The sequence below is a fragment of the Rutilus rutilus genome (genome assembly GCF_951802725.1).
Source record: "Rutilus rutilus genome assembly, chromosome: 7".
NCBI lineage: Eukaryota > Metazoa > Chordata > Actinopteri > Cypriniformes > Leuciscidae > Rutilus > Rutilus rutilus.
Window position 1 is genome coordinate 15,870,811 of NC_140221.1, and position 18,174 is coordinate 15,888,984.

Consider the following 18,174-nt stretch of genomic DNA (forward strand, 5'->3'; position numbering starts at 1 on the left):
GACAAAAGCATTGAGGCCGGGTCTGTTTGGCCCTTATTTACTAGTTGTAAATAAAGGCCAAATTATGTTATAGCCCCTTTTGTCAGTGCCAATTTTCTTGCTCCATCAAAGATTCTCTTCTAAATGATTTTCTCGTTTGTTTTAACAAACTGAAACATGATCAAAATTATTTTCAATGGTAATCAACAGCATATAGTTGTGTATGATCGCTAAAAATATAACATGTGATGACTAAAAGTGTCATGTCAAGTCTCTTCCCCAAACAGGAAATAAACAAGATCTTTCATTCGTTTTTAGTTGATGTTTTGCTTATTTCCTATAAAACACAATATAGAAACACAAAATATTTTCCAACTATGCATATTAAAACTGCAGGATCCTTTTTAACCAAGGTGAAAATCTCTCCGTTTGCAAATCGCCATTCAACTAAGACAGAAAAAGCCCATAAAAATAAATCACAGATTCTGTAAACAGCCCTAGTTCGTGTTTGATTCTGTGACCAGAGAATGACCCCATACTGTTATTCTACCTTCATGGGATGGGATTCATTCTGTGGCCACCAGTAGCCCATGACAACAGTGTTTTACTAGTGCTACAATGCTCGTCCAGGCCAGAGCAGATGTTTTGTTGACACCTGACCCTCAGCCAGATGAAACACAGGGGGTTTCCACCCACTGCGCTCCAATCTGCCATCTGCCATTGAAAGGTCACAAAGTGAAGGGGGTTGTCCGTCTCTCACAACAAAAAAAGTTAAAGTCTAACTTGTAAGCCCTTTCATGGTTGACACTGTAAATAGACAATGAATGAATGTCTAAAAACAGCATTGTATTGTTTGGATATCATGCTACAAGTGTAGGCTAACTAAAGGATGTTACCGGTTTAACACACGTTAAGCTCTATTGATTTCCATAGAAATTAATTATTAATTAATTATGTCAAAATGCATATTTTGACATACAGAATCAGATTGTTTTGTCCCATCTATTGCTATGGTTATATCACTGTCAATAATTGCAGTTTCGGATTCAATCGCGCTTTTAAATACAGTTGTAAATCCAGAAACTTTGCAGTGTATACTGAGCTGCGTGAAAAACAAAACTTTTATTCAAATCGTATATGGGTTATAAACAGAAAGCGAGCAAAGAATGCTCCCAATCACTAAAGCTGTCAATCACAGCGCCTGCTCACTGAGATCTACACTCCTGCAAAAACGATACCGCTATAATTCAAAAAGTTGTCTGCGCGCGGTGAACGAATTTTTTTGTGTGTGTTTTTTAGCGTATTCTGACTAACTTAAAAACCTCTGATTGGTCACTGCATTCATGCGCTCAACAGATTGATCAACTGTGATTGGCTACAATGATCAGCACTTCAAAAATATGTTGTAAATAGAAACCTTTAATGCTCTCAGGCTACATTCACACTGTCAGTCCAAATCTGATTATTTGTGTATCCGATTGAAATCTGATCTAAAATGATTGACGTCCACACTGTGTATCGCAACTGTTCAGATCCGATTTGTGTGTCCATGAAGCTGTTTCGTTTTCCGGAATATCTGCATTAGTTTCTATGGCAATGATGTTGGCGTTATACGCCAAATACAACAACAACCGCAACATGGAGGGGTTATCAAAAGAGATGTTGTCTTATTTAAATTTTACAACATGACAATGTGTAGCCGCCGCGACTTTCGGCAGCGAATTTCAGCATGTTTCCTATAACAACGTCTGAAGTTTACGTTTTACGTGGCATGAGAAAGTCACATTAACCACGCGAAAACCGATCAGAGCGGTCAGACAGAAACGGATTTCCAGAAATGCGATTTGAATAGGAAATAGCGTTCACACATGCTAAATCTGATCGGATTTCAATCGGATATGGACAAAAATCGGATTTGGACTGACAGTCTGAATGTAGCCTTAGTCTTAACTGAGCACTTACACAGATACAAGGGAGTGTTTGAAAGCAGCGCCTATAAGAGGATACCCAATATACTCGGTACTACCGGTTCTGCAAAGATGTATGGTATTTAAAATTTCAGTACCGACTTTGTATCGAAGTACCGGTACTTCTGACAACCCTAAATGGATGTAAACAAAGCCTGAGGGTACAAAATAAAAAAATTATCTAGTATTTAGGTTAAAGCATTTACATGAATTCTTGGATAAATGTTTTTTTTTATTTATGTTAGGATTATTCTATATTTAAACTAAAGTAATTTTCTTTAATCCAAAAATGACACAAAAGCCCCAAACTGTAAATGTATATTTTATAACATAAAATATTGATCCATATTACTCCCATACTAGATTCCAAGTATATCTGAAATTGATATGATTTTTGCACAATTTTACAAAAACTGCATCCGTTATTGACAAAAAACCATGACGTCTGCCTTAGCTCTTCATGAGAGAAGTAGCGAATGATTCTTTCATGTACCGGACTGATCCGGTTGCAGAGCTTCTCAAGTTAACAGCTCACTGGAGGGGAAGATTATCAGAACCAACTTAAATTTTGGTTTGTTTATAACAGAAAGCTATCATATGACTTCAGAAGACTTGGAATGTAGAACACAAGCTTTATGGACCATCTTTGTGATACTTTTATGGTGCTCTTGTTTCACTTTTTAATCTGTACTTTATTTTACAATTATTTTTTACATTAATTTAAACTATATTTACAGATGTGTTAAATATTTAAGCTATTCTATTCTATTAAATATATATGTTTATTTTAATGTTTAATGTTTTATTAAATAAATTAATAAACTATTGTTTTATTACAAAAAAACTGATAAACTAATTGAAATGATCATTACTGTGGTTGTCAAAATTATGCCTCAAATACCGCCAATAAAGCTTAAATTGTAATGAACCCAGAACATTCCTACAGGCAATAAGCTAGTATTAGTTGTTTATGTGATGAGTCTACCTGTACGTTTTGTTAGGGAGGTGGCTGCACCACTGACATGTTTTGTCCCCTCAAGCCATACAACAGTAACGCAAAATCTACTCTCTTTTAAACCCTAATTTCCTGTAGTGGGGAGTTTAACTCTGAGGAGTCTTTGAGTCTTGTCTGTTCTTTATGAAACAATGGCCTGGGGCTCTTCGCACTCTCTCTGTAATCACTGGAGGAGACCTGATCCTCCAGGCCCACATCTGTTAGTGTTCATTACGCCTGTGTTTATTTGTCCCTTGTACTGAGGGACCCTATGGGAACGACAGTGAGGGACAGGAAGCAGCCATTAACGAACCCAATACTTTTCTAATGAGTGCTACTCCTGGTGATTTTATGAGACCAGGGACTAGGTTAATGTTTTCAGATGTCCTTCATGGCACTAGAAGTCATGTTAAGTGGAACGATTTAACAGGAAGAGGATTTATTTATTAGAATATACTCGTCAAATCCCTCTGACAGTGTGACAATGTGAGAAACTTTCAAACATCTGCCACTGCCAGGGATGAATGGCAAAACCACAGGCATTAGCGGCTTTTATGCTGTAAGTAGCAGCCATTGTACATGGTGAATTATTTACCTTGATACTGATCACTTGTAATGCAGTGTTCCACAGACAGATGGCTCAGGTCAAAAGCATCAAAGAAAAACAACACATGCCTGGTGTGTTTCGCTGCAATTTTTTTATTTTTTTTGTACTTGGCCAGCTGTACATACAGAACACAATCTAGCAACCAATAACAGAATGTACAATCAAAGTTTGCTGAATTCCAGATAGAAATGAGGAAGAATCAGATTTCAACTTGCCAACACAAGTCATTTTGGTTAGTAGAGATATTATGCTGACATTAAACTCATGCCAAGAATGGGACACCCAGCATCTTCTTGAAGACATTAGGCCTCTGTAGTGATATGATAAGAGACTACAACTTCTCTTTCTTTGGCACTGGTGTGGTGTCCATTTCCTGTATCTAAATGCAGTGAGGAACTCAGAGGAACTCATCTCTAGAAAGCAAACAGAGCTTGTATTGAAACGTACAAGTGGCCATTCTGGCTTAATTCATTAGACACACCACATGGCCCAGGGTGTAAATTATAATTTTGGCAACTTGTAACTTAAAACTTTTTATTTTGTTGATAAAAATAATAATTGTATCCACCAAGGACACATTAAATATATCAAAATTCACAATAAAGACATTTATAATGTTACATTATTCAAAGAATGTATCGCCGTTTCCACAAAGATTATTCAGCGGCTGTTTTCAACATTTATAAGAATTTATAAATATTATATTTTTCAGAGTGAAGAGCTTAATCCTGTAACACAAAATGTCATAATCCTAAACTACAAAAATAGAACTAAATTACAATTATGCAACTAAGCCGCAAGTGTGAAATTAACATTTTGATCATATGTTAGTTAGTGATGAGTTAAAACAATGTGTATCCCACCTATATCAGTCACTTTCAAATCTTTGTGACTCTATGGGGACCCAATAGGAAGACAGTAAGCTTTTTTTGCACATTACATCAACACCCGACCATCAAAGACTGAGTCGGAAGGTCTGAAGTTCGCATGTGAACTTTTACTCATCTCCCTCCAGTCTTGCATCTCTCATCTCCTTGTCGAACACTAATCCTTTTGATTCAAATCTGCCGTCCCTCATACATACAAGGAATTCAGATGTGGAAGCTGGTTTGTATTACTGTCAGTTGGACTTCTGGCCTTGCCAAAGAGTCAAAGATAACGGCTCACTCACTCCTTTACGAGCCTGTCAGAGTGCCAGATATGAGTGTTTGGTATTCCTGGCATGGAATGTCAAGTAGATCCAACATATTTTTCCAGAACAATATACAGTAAGATTAGATGAACAGCACTTGATTTAAAATGATATACCTGCAGTTAAACTATACGTTTTACTCTTGAAGTGCCACATTAAATTACTGCACTGTCATAAAATGTTTGTCAGGTAATAATATGTACTTTGCATTTAAATTAAATAATTTTCAAGTAAATCAAGTAAAAAAAAAAAAAAAAAACGTTTAATGTGACAGACTAAATGAAACCAATGAATGTAATTTTTAGGAGTCAGATTTAAAAAATAAAATAAATCTGCACATTTTAACTTTTTTCAGCATGTGCAGTTTGTTTTTACTTATTAAAACTGCATTAACTAATAACAATTTTCACAATAAAAACAAGTGCGTATCAGGAGCCCAAGCACAGTAAACATATTTGGTCAAGTAACATAAATTGTCTCTTATGGGACAATTAACTGCTTTTATGTAGGTAAATATTATTTAATACGTAAATATGATTAATAATATTATTATTAAGAAGAAGAAGAACTAATGTGTAATATAATGTAGAAATGTTTTGTTTTAATATTACTGAATCAACATGACTACATTCAGGTATTTTTGAGAAAATATTTTGAGGAATAATAACACTAATGTTTTTGTTCCACTAATGAAAGTCAAAACCAAATTGGTCCCAAGTGACTTTCATTTATGGACATTTTTCAAAATACGTTCTTTCATGTTCTTCAGAAGAAGAAAAGTCATAAAGGTTTGGAGAGACATGGTGAGTAGGTTAAATGTTGACATAATTTTGGTTTTGGGGTGAACTACCCCTTTAAGGGAACCTCTACACTTTTTCACTATTTACAGTGCGGCTAGGCTACTAAAAGAGCAAAGTATGTCACGAAGCATTTGAGGGCATTCACAATGGATCCATTTGATTAGAGGGACAGTGTGCCCCAAACTGAGCTCCGAACTCACTTTTTGCCAAAGTTTGTCAGACATGTTAGAGGCCAAAGCGGTCTGTCCACCAGTTGCATTTGAACAATAGATAAAAGGTACTAGACATAGTAACGTGCCATCCTGAGCGGGAGAGCGGCCTTCGTTTGTATCTCCATGTTTAATTAGTGGAATCTGAGTATGATAGGGCACAATGGTGGCTTTGTGGCCCGACTAAGGCAGGGAGGCTGCCAGACAGAATTAAGATGTGGCCCACCGCCAGCGCGGCTCCATGTGCTCGCAGTCCACTGAGGGAGGCCAAAAAACAGAGCCGCCACCATCCCATTTCAAATAGTGCTCCTTCATAGCCACCCTGATAAACTCATTGATAGCCGGAGAAAGACAATGCTACCCTGGCCAAATGCTTGCAACCCAATCCCTCATTCACATCACTGCTGAATGCAAGTAAAAAAGTACAGAGGGACAAAGAGAAGTTAACCCTATTAGAAAATCAACCAACACAATCAGAAGAAAGTAGCAGTCCATCATTGCGTTTGTTTGCGAGCATACATTTGGGTGCAGTACAGAAAGGAGAGTTATGTGATGCTATGCGCGCTGAGGCAACCTGTTTGCTCATGATTTTCCACTGGTGCAATGCTACCAATTATGAAAACATCCAGTCCAATTACACTCTACTGCCATCTGTCCTTCTAATGTAAATCACAGAGAGTGAATGGGCATTCAAAATAGGACAAAACACCCGAACAGGGGCAGGGCGCGAAGGGGGGGGGGGACTCAGGCATTCTGGGAAGCCTCAAACAGATTAGTCACACAGAATTAATCTAGACTGGAGAACAATGATTACCGGGCTTCTGGCAAACCCCAGCTGTCGTTCCATAAAAGAAAAGCGAAATAAGATTTAGGGCTCCGGGTGTCTACGAGACTTGGGCTGGAGAAGTGGCCCGTACTCACGACCAGCCAGAGGGGGGTGTGGGGGGTGATGCCCTAGACTCTCTTCATCAGAGGTTGTGTATGTCGTTCATTAGCTGAGGCCATGTTCTTCAAGGAGAGAAGCACACTTTGCCTTTGTTTGCGAAGCTGGAATTCAAATTGATCGCATGTGTTTTGGCATGCAATTGTTTGTACACGGCATTCAAAACTTTTGGAACCGGATCAAAATGAAATCTCATATTAGTGATTTGTGCAATTCAAAACCATCATATTAAATTCCTCCAGGGTTCCAATATGGTTCAGACGCAGCAGCTTTATGTAACTGAGTTCTAATTACTCACTTGCATTCTCCTCTCCCGTCTGCAGTAGGTTCACATGTACCATCATTTTGGCATTTTTCCGAACATTCCAGGCCTGGAAACACAGAAACAGGGTAATACATTTCTATTGAGTGTTGCATGATTTGATATCATCTCGATCTATTACATATTTCCAAAAGTAGTATTAATCCTTAATTTTAAAAAGACTAGAATTAAGCAAGCTTGCTTTTAAATATACAGGCTATATTCAATTAATAATACTATTTATTACATTTTCTTGATTTGTCAGTTTGGTTCCAAACTGTGCAAAAGTGAGTTAGATACTGGGTAGAATCCAGAAAGAAAGTGTGAATCCTAACACCTTAAAGTGATGTTTGTGGACAGAGGGACTGGACAGCAGCTGTTCTGGGGAATGTACTATGGCAAGCTGTGTTAACATTTATTACTTAAAACCAACTAATAGCTATTTTGTGTTACTTGTACTTATTGCATATCCTATTAAGGTTTTTTTTTTTTTTTTTTTTTTACTTATTACTTATTTAATACTTATTTTTAATTACTTTTGAGCAATCCAACAGTTTACAAGTATAATTTTGATTTCACTAACTATCCATTAGATACTATACTACTTTTTCCAGTAATAGGTTCAATTATCAACTCATGCTATTTTTTATCGTATTAGTTAAATTGCTTTTTTTTTTTTTTTTTTTTTTCATATACAGCATTATTTAGGATAGTGACTAAAATCAATGGAATAAGTATTAGTAGGCTGTGTAATGAATGTAGGCTAGGCCTACTTGTTAGCAACTGAATTGATACTTGTCACAACTGGAATAAGCATGGAGGAAATAGTTACCAATGAAATTGAAAAGGATGTTCACTAATGGATTACTTAGTATTTCAAAATAAATAGGCTACTAACATAAATATTCCAGTTAGTAGCAGGGAATACAAACAGCTTGCCATAAATGCACGTTAGGTAGCATCTAACTGCAAAACTGTTGAAACTTAGAAATCTACTCAAAGTGCACTAGATCAATATTTGCACCGAATACTACTTATGAACCGCCATGCGGAGCGACAGATACTCAGAAACAGCTCAGTTCAAATCGATATCATTACGAGTGACGTGCGAAAAATACAATATCCAGAGTTTACTAAAAAAGATGAATATGTATTTGCGGTAAAGTTACACAAGTTAACAGCCGTAGTCCAAAATATTTTGATAACCCTATAATGTGTGATACAGTTACAGGTAACAAAGTTAAACTTTAGTCTACAGAAAATCAAACGATTTATGATGCCTGCTCTTTCTGTGGTTTGAAATAAGTGAGCCGTGCGCAACAAGTGACTTCTTCTCGAACAAGGTGTTTTATTTTACAATAAATGACAGAAATTAAATTAGGCTATTGATTAGTAATCATATTAATCCTAATGTAAGATCGTGTAGAAATGTGCTACTTGTCTGATAACGAAGAAAGCATCTTCCAATGAAACGTAGCCTATAACCTACCTTGCGTCAAAGTAATGAGTGATATCAGAAGAATTAGTTTCACGAGGAAAAGATGCATTCCTTCTTATGGATAGTTGTGGGATTCCACGCAGGCTTAACATATATCCAACATTGGTCTGTTCAAGAAAAGGAAATAAATCACGTAAGTATAAAGAATAGATCCAAAAATGGCACTTGTGGCTTGTCCTCGCGAACTCCGGTGCTGCTCGTGCAGTCTCAGCTGAGTGAATGAGATCATGTATTCAAGGCTTCATTCCCCTGCTCTCATCCAGAGCTCCTTCCGCCACTCCACTTCACGAGCTGGAGCCTTAGCTATTCATTTACTTGACAAACTTTCTGAAATGGCAGTGGGAAAAACACGCCCACCCTTTAACCTCGGTTGGGGATTTCAAAACATGTAAGCGGGAAAATCTCAGCACCAAAAGAGCTGATCGATGTTGTTGTTTCACTTACAGTAAGATTTTAGTTACCATCGAAATCGATATCAAATATCGACTTTTTTAATTTAATCTAAAGCCTACACTGCACCTATGGGGATCCAATCCAATTTATTTAAAATAAATAAATAAATAAAGTGTTTTCTACAAATTTTTATTTTTTTTATTTATTGTTTTATTTATTTATGAAAATTATTATTATTTATTTATTATTATTATTAATATTATTATTATGGGAGTTTTTGTCATCAGGCTACACTTTTTTGTGCTTGTTTTATTGATGAGGAAATGACTTTTAGTACAGAAACTCTTCCTGTATATTATCCTTGTAGAAACAGATTTTTCTCAGTTTGATTTGCATGATGATGATGGTTATTGATAAAGTGGAAATAGTTGCATACATTATGCAGCATGCTCTCACTGAGGTTTGGGGTTTTGACACCATACATTTGTATTGTTTTGATTTAGTTCTGAGCCAGTCTTTTCTGTTCAGAATCAGCCAATGTTAGGGTAAAAAAAATAAGCCATGGACATTGGCTTCAAACATTTACAATTTTGGGGCAAAAATCCGCCATAGTTATATTACATCTTATCCTATTGTATATCTCTCCAGTTTGTGCCTCTGCAGACACTAGTTGGCCTTTAGTGTTCAACCAAGTGACTGTTGTTAAACAAAGAAGCAGAGAGCTGTAATTGATGTCGTCAGTAACATCATAAGTTTTAATTAACTGCTTCAGTTAAAGAATTTAACATAAATGCAGGATGTGCTGTTTTATATGCTCAAGTTAAAATGCCTCTGAAAAACCATGGTTCAAATATTGCCCCTAAAAAAAAAAAAAAAAGTTTGTTTTTGACACTGGCCAATATTATAAGAATGAAAATAACAAAGCTCAAAAGGGAAAAGGTCCTAATTTCATTAAGAGGTGAGAAGTAGTCAGGCCCTAATTGCCTCTCTGTGGACTTATGAAAATAGGCTGCTGCTATCCTTTTTTTTTTTTTTGAATTTTGCAATACAAAGCTAGAACATGCAGTAATGAATCACAACACACAAAGTTTTTTTCACTTTCTCACTTTGTCTGAACACAAATGGAAAGTCCCTGTGCTCTATAGCTGTGAACCACAGGAGGAATATAGCAGATTTTTAAAGTGACAGGGGGAGAAAAATTATGCTCCAATGTATGTGACAGAATCAACTCCAGACTCTCAGACTGTGAATGACCTAAGCTTGTAGTAAGCCTGCTCGAGACCACATACAGTATTGAGCACATCTGAGTGAAATAAATGTTATCTTGACCAATGAGTGTTCAGCTTATGACTGGTTAGGGAAAAGATAGCAGTGTATAAGTAGCAGTTATGATGGAAGGACACATTTACAGTGTCCTTTCAGTCACATGCATTTACATTGATTAACTTTTTTAGAATACATTTAAAATATATATTTTGCAGAATTTTTTATTTATTTTTTTTTTTTTCAGAAAACCTCCTAACATGTGGTTCTTCCAAAGAGAAATACCAGATAATTCATGTATTGTTATTAAAGGGGTATGGATGAAAAAAAAAAAAAAAAAAAAAACGAATGGGGAAAATTGTAACGTTGCCTGACTGTTTGCTCTTGAATGCGCACACTGGACCTAATTTTGATAAACGGATTCAGTATTTCCCAACTTAAGTAGATATGAGATGTAGAACCAAGATTGCCACTGACTGGCTTGTCTTTAAAAGGGACTCTTATTATTATTATTATTATTATTGTGTAAGGTGCAGTGAAGCCTTTCAATGTGCGTAATCGTCATTCTCCTTACGAGAAAGCACTGCATCTATTACACCACTGCTGGGTTAGATTTAAAGTTTCTGGATTGCGCAATTTAGCAATGACAATTGGAACAGATATTCAAACTGGAAAAATAAGGGTTAGTTGTTTTAGTAACTTTCTGTAGCACGTACTGGATCCAAAAAACGATAGGTCCTCCAGTCTAAAAGCTAAAAAACTAGTTGATGTACCAGTGTATTGTCCGGATGTCCAAGAGCCATTCCTAAGGTTAAGAGCAGTGAAAAGAAACAATAAACATTTTATCATTTATGATTAGTTTAATTGCTAGAACATTTGTTTGAATTCATATGAATTCACCACCAAAACATAGTTACGTTTTCTCATGAGATTGGGTTGAAAAAGCCACATTCCAATATCTTTGTCCTGTTTAGCACTTACACGGCAGCTAAAATATTGAATCTTCTAGACATTATGGTTATAAAATGTTCTTTTGAAAAATACATTTTGAAATTTGTTTTTATCCCCATTCAATGGAAGTCAATGGTACCAAAACAGTTTGGTTAGAGCATTCTTCAAAATATCTTCTTTTATTTCAGCAGAAGAAAGAACAACATGAGGGTGAGTAAATGATGACAGCATTTCCATTTTAATTCAGTTAAACTGAATAACTCATAAGAAGACTGATGTATTTGTAGAGTTAGTAAGCAAAGGGTGTGACTGTATATTTTAACACCCGCAGGCAGTTTTGTGTTTCAAATTCTTTTGGTATTCTATAAACCTTTGCATGTCTGTGTTTGCGTATTTGTGTCTGTATGTCAAAAGGCTTCAAGTAAGGTGAGGGTGTGCGGGAAATGTCTCAAGATGTAGTGTGACCTGTGGGCCAGGGAAAACTAAGAGGCTGTAGAGGAGGTGCTCACGATAAGGAGATAATTGGACTTGTGTGTGGACATGCAAAAACACTTCCCACACTCAAGGCTGGCATCAGAAGCGTGAGAACTGACATCCTATCTGGCACCTGCATGTGCTTGCAGTGTTTGACTTTTGTTTGGTGTTTCGATTAGTGTATTTCATTTTGTCAAGTAAGCAGGTTGTCTTAATTCCATGAGTTTCTAAATGACTAACACGGTCAGCCAGCTCAATTTTAAAGAATCATTTCATAACTGACTCTTTAACCCTTGTGTGGTGTTCGGGTCATTTTGACCCGGAGAGAATTTTCTTTTACCCAAAAATACTAGTTAATGTTAACGCTTTGGACTGAAACTTAGTGACTTGATTCACAGATGGTATAACTACTTCTCAAATGTTTTTTGACAATTTTTTTTACCTTTTTAGGGGGGGTTTTGTCACCTTGTTACACTTGTGGTCTTCCCGGTCAAAAATGACCGGACTACAAAAAATTGCTTATAAATCACTTGTTATGCTATATTTTCACCCAATATTGGATTCAATCTTTTTGTCAACTTGTTCTCTTTCAATTAGGCCTGGTTTTATATTTCTATTTGCATCTGATTAATTGTAGGCCTCATTTATTTGAGAGTAGGCATCTAATTTTTTTTGTAAAAAAAAAACATTATTTTTGAATAATTTTGGAAATATTAAATAAAATCTTAAGAAAATTGGCACTGTTGATCACACTAGTCTACTTTAATATTTCACCAGGAATTTTGTTTGAAAAACTTTTATTTTGTACAAAATGGCACAGTGTCACACTTGTGGTCTTCCCGGTCAAAAATGACCGGCCTACAAAAAATTGCTTATAAATCACTCGTTATGCAATATTATCACCCAATATTGGATTCAATCTTTTTGTCCACTTGTTCTCTTTCAATTAGGACTGGTTTTATATTTCTATTTGCATCTGATTAATTGTAGGCCTCATTTATTTGAGAGTAGGCATCTCAATTTTTGAGTAAAAAAAACATTATTTTGGAATAATTTTGGAAAAAGAAAAGAAAATCTGAAGAAAATTGGCACTGTTGATCACACTAGTGTACTTTAATTTTTCACCAGGAATTTTGTTTTGAAAAACGTTTATTTTGTACAATATGGCACAGAGTTACACTTGTGGTGTTCCACTGGGTAACTCTGTATAAATGTATAAATTGTATACAAAAAAAAAATTTATAATTAGAGATTTATAAGCTATTTTTTATAGTCCGGTCATTTTTGACCGGGAAGATCCCGGGGGTTATAGGGTATTGAACACTACACAAGGGTTAATTCTGATAACTAATTTCAGAGAACACAGACAAGGCCTCCCTTATAAGGCTGGCCCACACTAGAATCAGATTTTCCAAATGTGAGAAACCACAAGCATGTGAAAATCATAGATTTAACAGTTTTGTTCAGTGTGTGGTGTGCTGTGATGTGACCAAGACAGCACACCACACACTAACAGATTATATTCACAAATGACTGTGAACACGAGAAATATCACTAAAACGTCTCAGGTTTCGACTGTAACCCTAGTTCCCGGAGTAGGGAATGAGACGATTCTGTCGAAACTGTCACGACATGAGAACTCTAAACCCAGGGGTATCCATGTCTAAGTCATAAAATCTGACAAACGTAAGCGGCAAAGACCAGCCAGCTGCATCACAATCTTCTTGAAGAGACACCCCAGAAATTAGGGCCTTGGAGGCCGCCATACCCCTAGTAGAATGGGCTCAGTGGCCAAAAGTGAAGGCTGGCCCATAACCTCATATGCAAGAGAGATAGCCTCGACTATCCACTTGCTAAGTGTCTGCTTGGATACCGGAAGGCCTTTTTTAGGAGGCCCAAAGCATACCAGTAACTGATCAGATTTCCTAAACTGGGCAGCTCTGTGGACGTAGGTGTCCAGTGCTCTGACTGGACAGATGAGGTTCAGTTTCTCCTGGTCTACATCATGAAATGGAGGAGGACAGAATGCCTGCAGTACAATAGGCCAAGGTACATTTGTTGGAACTTTAGGTATGTATCCAGGTTTGGGATAGAGGAACGCTTTGACCATCCCGGGTGCAAACTCAAGACACGAAAGTGATACCGAAAGGGCCTGAAGATCTCCAACTCTTCTTAGTGAGGAAATGGCTAGAAGGAACACAGTTTTGAGGGGCAGACATTTTTCTGAAACAGTATCAAGAGGCTCAAAGGGAGCGATATATAAACCTCTAAAACAAGAGCCAGATCCCAAGCTGGAACTCTGGTAAGCACTGCAGGCCTCAGCCTCAGGGTTCCACTAAGGAAACATATAATAAGATGATCTCTTCCAATAGATAAACCCCCTGAAGAGGCATGGTAGGCAGCAGTAGCCGCAACATAGACCTTCAGTGTGGAAGAAGATAACCCTGAAGCAAAACGATCTTGCAGATTCCCATTGTTGTGAATTACACCAGGTAGTAAAAACTTTCCATTTCAGGGCAGATAGCTTCCTCGTGGATGGAGCTCTGGAGTTAAATATGGTTTCTACAACCTCGGTTGAGAGACCAGAATCTATGAGTCGGGCCCCATCAGAGGCCAGTTCCAAAGGTTGAATGTTTCTTGACGGGGATGGAGGATTGCTCCCCCCGACTGAGATAGAAGGTCCCTCCTGACCGGCAGCTCCAGAGGAGGGCCGTCGAGAAGGGACATTAGGTTCGAAACCACACTCAGCTTGGCCAGTATGGAGCTACTGACACAACACTCTCTCCGTCCAGGCGGACCTTCTCCAGAACTCCTGGGAGCAGAGCGATCGGGGGAAAAGCGTACAGACGTAGCCTCGGCCACATCTGCATCATTGCGTCCAGACCCAATGGGGCTTGTTGCGTGAGAGAGAACCAAAGTGGACAGTGCGTCGTATCTTGAGACGCGAACAGATCCACCTGTGCCTGGCAAAAAACTCTCCAAATGTGCTCCACCACCTCGGTGTGGAGCCTCCATTACCCGGGCCTCAGCCCCTGTCTCGACAGGATGTCTGCTCCTATATTCTGATGTCCCGGAATATAAACTGCTCTCAGGGAGAGTAACTTCCCTAGTGGTCCACAAGAGAATCTGGTGCAACAGTTTGTATAGTGGACGTGAATGCAGACCCCCTTGATGATTTATATATGAGACCACCGATGTGTTGTCTGAACGAACAAGCACGTGGTGGCCCCTCAGGTCTGGAAGGAAATGTCTCAATGCATTGAAGACCGCCATTATCTCCAGGCAGTTTATGTGCCACGAAAGATGATGACTCCTCCAAAGACCTTGAGCTGAGCAGCCTTCCATTACCGCTCCCCAGCCAGTAAAAGAAGCATCTGTCGAGAGCGAAACTCGATGGCAAAGAGCTCCTAACAGTGGACCCTGGGATAGAAACCAAGGTTTCCTCCATATAACCAAGACATGGAGACACCACTGTGTTATCTTAATCATACAGAGTGGGTTACCCCTCGGGGAAAACCCCTTGGTCTTGAGCCACCACTGTAAGGGCCTCATGTACAGCAGGCCAAATGGTATAACGTTGGACGCGGCTGCCATCAGGCCCAACAGTCTTTGAAACTGTTTTACAGTGAGTGACTAGCCTAGCTTTATCTCTTTTACAACTGTGAAGATCGAGGCGACACGAGCAGGCGAGAGCACGGCCCTCATTGTCACTGAATCCCACACAACACCAAGAAAGGTGGTTCTCTGTGCTAGAGAAAGTACACTTTTCTTGGCATTCAATCTCAACCCAAATTTCTTCATGTGCGTGAGAATGACATCTTGATGCCGAGCCGCCAATTGTTCCGACTCTGCTAGGATAAGCCAGTCGTCTATGTAGTTCAGAATACATATGCCTGCAGTCTGAGCGGAGCTAGAGCTGCATCTATGCATTTCGTGAACGTGCGGGGTGATAGAGCTAGACCGAATGGAAGAACCCGATACTGGTAGGCTTTGCCTCCGAAAGCGAACCGTAGGAACTTCCTGTGTTGTGGAAGGATGGAGACATGGAAGTAAGCTTGACGGCTGGGACTGCTCACGCCCAGCAGCCCCAGAGGCCTGTTGACGGCAAGGGAGATACCATTTCAGAAAATTTGCCGGGAAAAATCTAAAAAGGTTTAGATTAAGTCGTGTTATGCCTCTGTCTTCTGTCAGCTTGCTTTCTGATTGGGTATCGTTTCATTCCACGTGATGCGTGTTAGTCAACATGGTGGATAATTGCGATTTGAAATTGGTGCGACCCCGACGTTCATCCGAGCAGATTCAGTCACTCTTAACACACCTCACACCACAGGAAAATTTTATAAGATAATCTGTAGAACTTTCAAGATAATCAGGACTTTATAGGATTTTCGGAAGGGGAGAATTGGGCCCCAAAACTTTTTATCTCAGAATTGTGGGATATAATGTCGCAATTGCTTGTTATAAAGTCAGAATTGTGAGATATAAACTCATAATTCTGAGGAAAAAAGTCAGTAATTTTTTTCTTTCCTTTATAACTCCTTTATTTCCTTTCTTTTATAACTCGCAATTGCGAGCTTATATCTCACAATTCTGTGAAAAAAGTTTATTTCTCGCAATTCTGACTTTATAACATACAATTGTGAGTTTATATCTCGCAATTCTGACTTTATAACACGCAATTGCGACTTTATATCACACAATTCTGACTTTATATCTTGCAATTCTGAGACAAATAGTCAGAATTGCGAGATGTAAACTCGCAATTGTGAGATAAAAAGTCGCAAATATCTTTTTAAATGTTTTATTCTGCGGCGGAAACAAGCTTCCATAACAATGTGCTCAGTGAGTCTATTAAAAATTATTGTGATATTTTTCATTTGTATGGCTAAAAAGAACAGTAGGTATTTTCCTGTCAGTAAAGTCTGTTGTGGACTTTTGTATATATCTGCGGGGGATCGAGTGAAACACACAAAACCACAACATTCCAGTCGGCACTGTGCACTACAGTTTTCTATGGCTAAAGACCCTTTAATTGGATATTTATGTAGGTTTTATGTGTCAGGATAATCCATCATAATCCATTAGATGTGAAAGTGAGGCTAGCAAGCCGCTTAAATGGTATAATGGGCCACTTGAAAACATTTAAAATATTTTTCCTCACAATAGCACTCCAAAAATGTCTGACAGTTTTTGCGAACATGTAAATATCGCCACTCCAGACCTTTTGATCAGTGCAGGTTTAATTTTATAAACATACTGTCTCATTCACACTGCTGGGCTTTATTGTTAAACTAGTAAATAAGTAACATACTGCAAAGTAATTATCGTTTTGTAGTGGAAAGAGAACTCTCGTGTGAAGTACTGTTCATAGGTGGCATATCAGAGATATAAATCAAAGTTTCCTACAATTGTTTTGGGACTCATGATTATTAGAAACAATGGTATATTATTAATTAATAAAAACATTAAAATTACTCACCCTCAAGTTATTTCAAATTTGTATGAGTTTCTTTCTTCTGCTGAACACAAAAGAAGATATTTTGAAGAATGTTGCAACCACGTTGGCACCTATTGACTTCCATATTTGAAAAAAAATTATATGGAAGTCGATGGTGTTCAACAGAAGAAAGAAACTCATACAGGTTTGGAACAACACGAGGGTGAGTAAACGATGACAAAATTTTCATTTTGGGGTGAAATAAGGTAATATGGTACCATAGTGATTTTGATGCATAAACATGTAAAAATCCGTGAAAATACATATTGTGGTGTTCTTAAACAATATTATGTCTTACTCTTAATATTGTATTAAAGGGATTGTTCACCCAAAAATGATGTCATCCTTCACTCTCCCTCATGTAGCTCCAAAGCTGCGTGACTTCCTTTCCTCAGCGGATCACAAAAGAAGATATTTTGAGAAATGTCTAAGGTATTTTGAGATTTTTTTTCTCCACTGTGGAAGTTAATGGTAACCAAAATTGTTTGGTTCCCAACATTCTTATAGCAAATGCTTATTTATGAAACTTAAGCACAAAGGAAGCAACATTAGTGTGGTTGAGAAGCCATTGTGGTGGTCAAAGACAGATGAAGCACTCAGTGTGAATGTCCTGCATAAAGAAAACATTGAGACGAAGATATCAGACCAGTTTACAGTTCACTTCCACTCTGTATTTTTATAAATAAACTGACTATTCCTGATGCTTTGCAGACATATTTTGTGTAAATAATTGTACATGTGCTGCAGTGGATGATTAGAAGTAAACCTCATAAACAGACTAAGGATGTAGTATTTGGTCTTGATTTAGTCCAGGGTTTCTCTGTCCATTACTGCAGCTCTTACACACCTGATTCAACTCATCATCTTGTTAGTAGTTGTGCGTGCAAAATTAGTGAGGCGTAATAATGTGCCATGCAGGGGGTCCTGGAGGAATGGGAGGTCCTTGGTTTACTTTAAACCAATAGACGGATGGGGAAACTGGACAAAATAGGAGAAGGTCTCTGTTGCTGTGTTCACACGCAGTTCACACTAATCACCTCACACCTCACAGAGAGTCAGAGGTGTAAATAGCTTTAGGAAGTGCAAAAGGCTTTATTACTCTTAGT

General features: G+C 37.9%; 1 protein-coding gene across 2 annotated transcripts in view; it reads right to left on the bottom strand.

The window, feature by feature from the left end:
- notch1b (notch receptor 1b) overlaps window positions 1–8,775 on the bottom strand; it is a 46,347-nt gene extending 37,572 nt beyond the window's left edge. The window contains exons 1-2 of one of the 2 annotated variants that reach the window (XM_084414039.1): window positions 8,482–8,775; window positions 6,990–7,062 (exon numbers count right to left, since the gene is read on the bottom strand). In XM_084414039.1, the coding sequence (XP_084270165.1) occupies window positions 6,990–7,062; window positions 8,482–8,539 (131 nt within the window). In that variant the 5' untranslated portion in view covers window positions 8,540–8,775. The remainder of the gene's footprint in view (window positions 1–6,989; window positions 7,063–8,481) is intronic. The other variant, XM_084414040.1, reaches the window with a different exon arrangement.
- Between the last annotated feature and the right edge of the window lie 9,399 nt (window positions 8,776–18,174).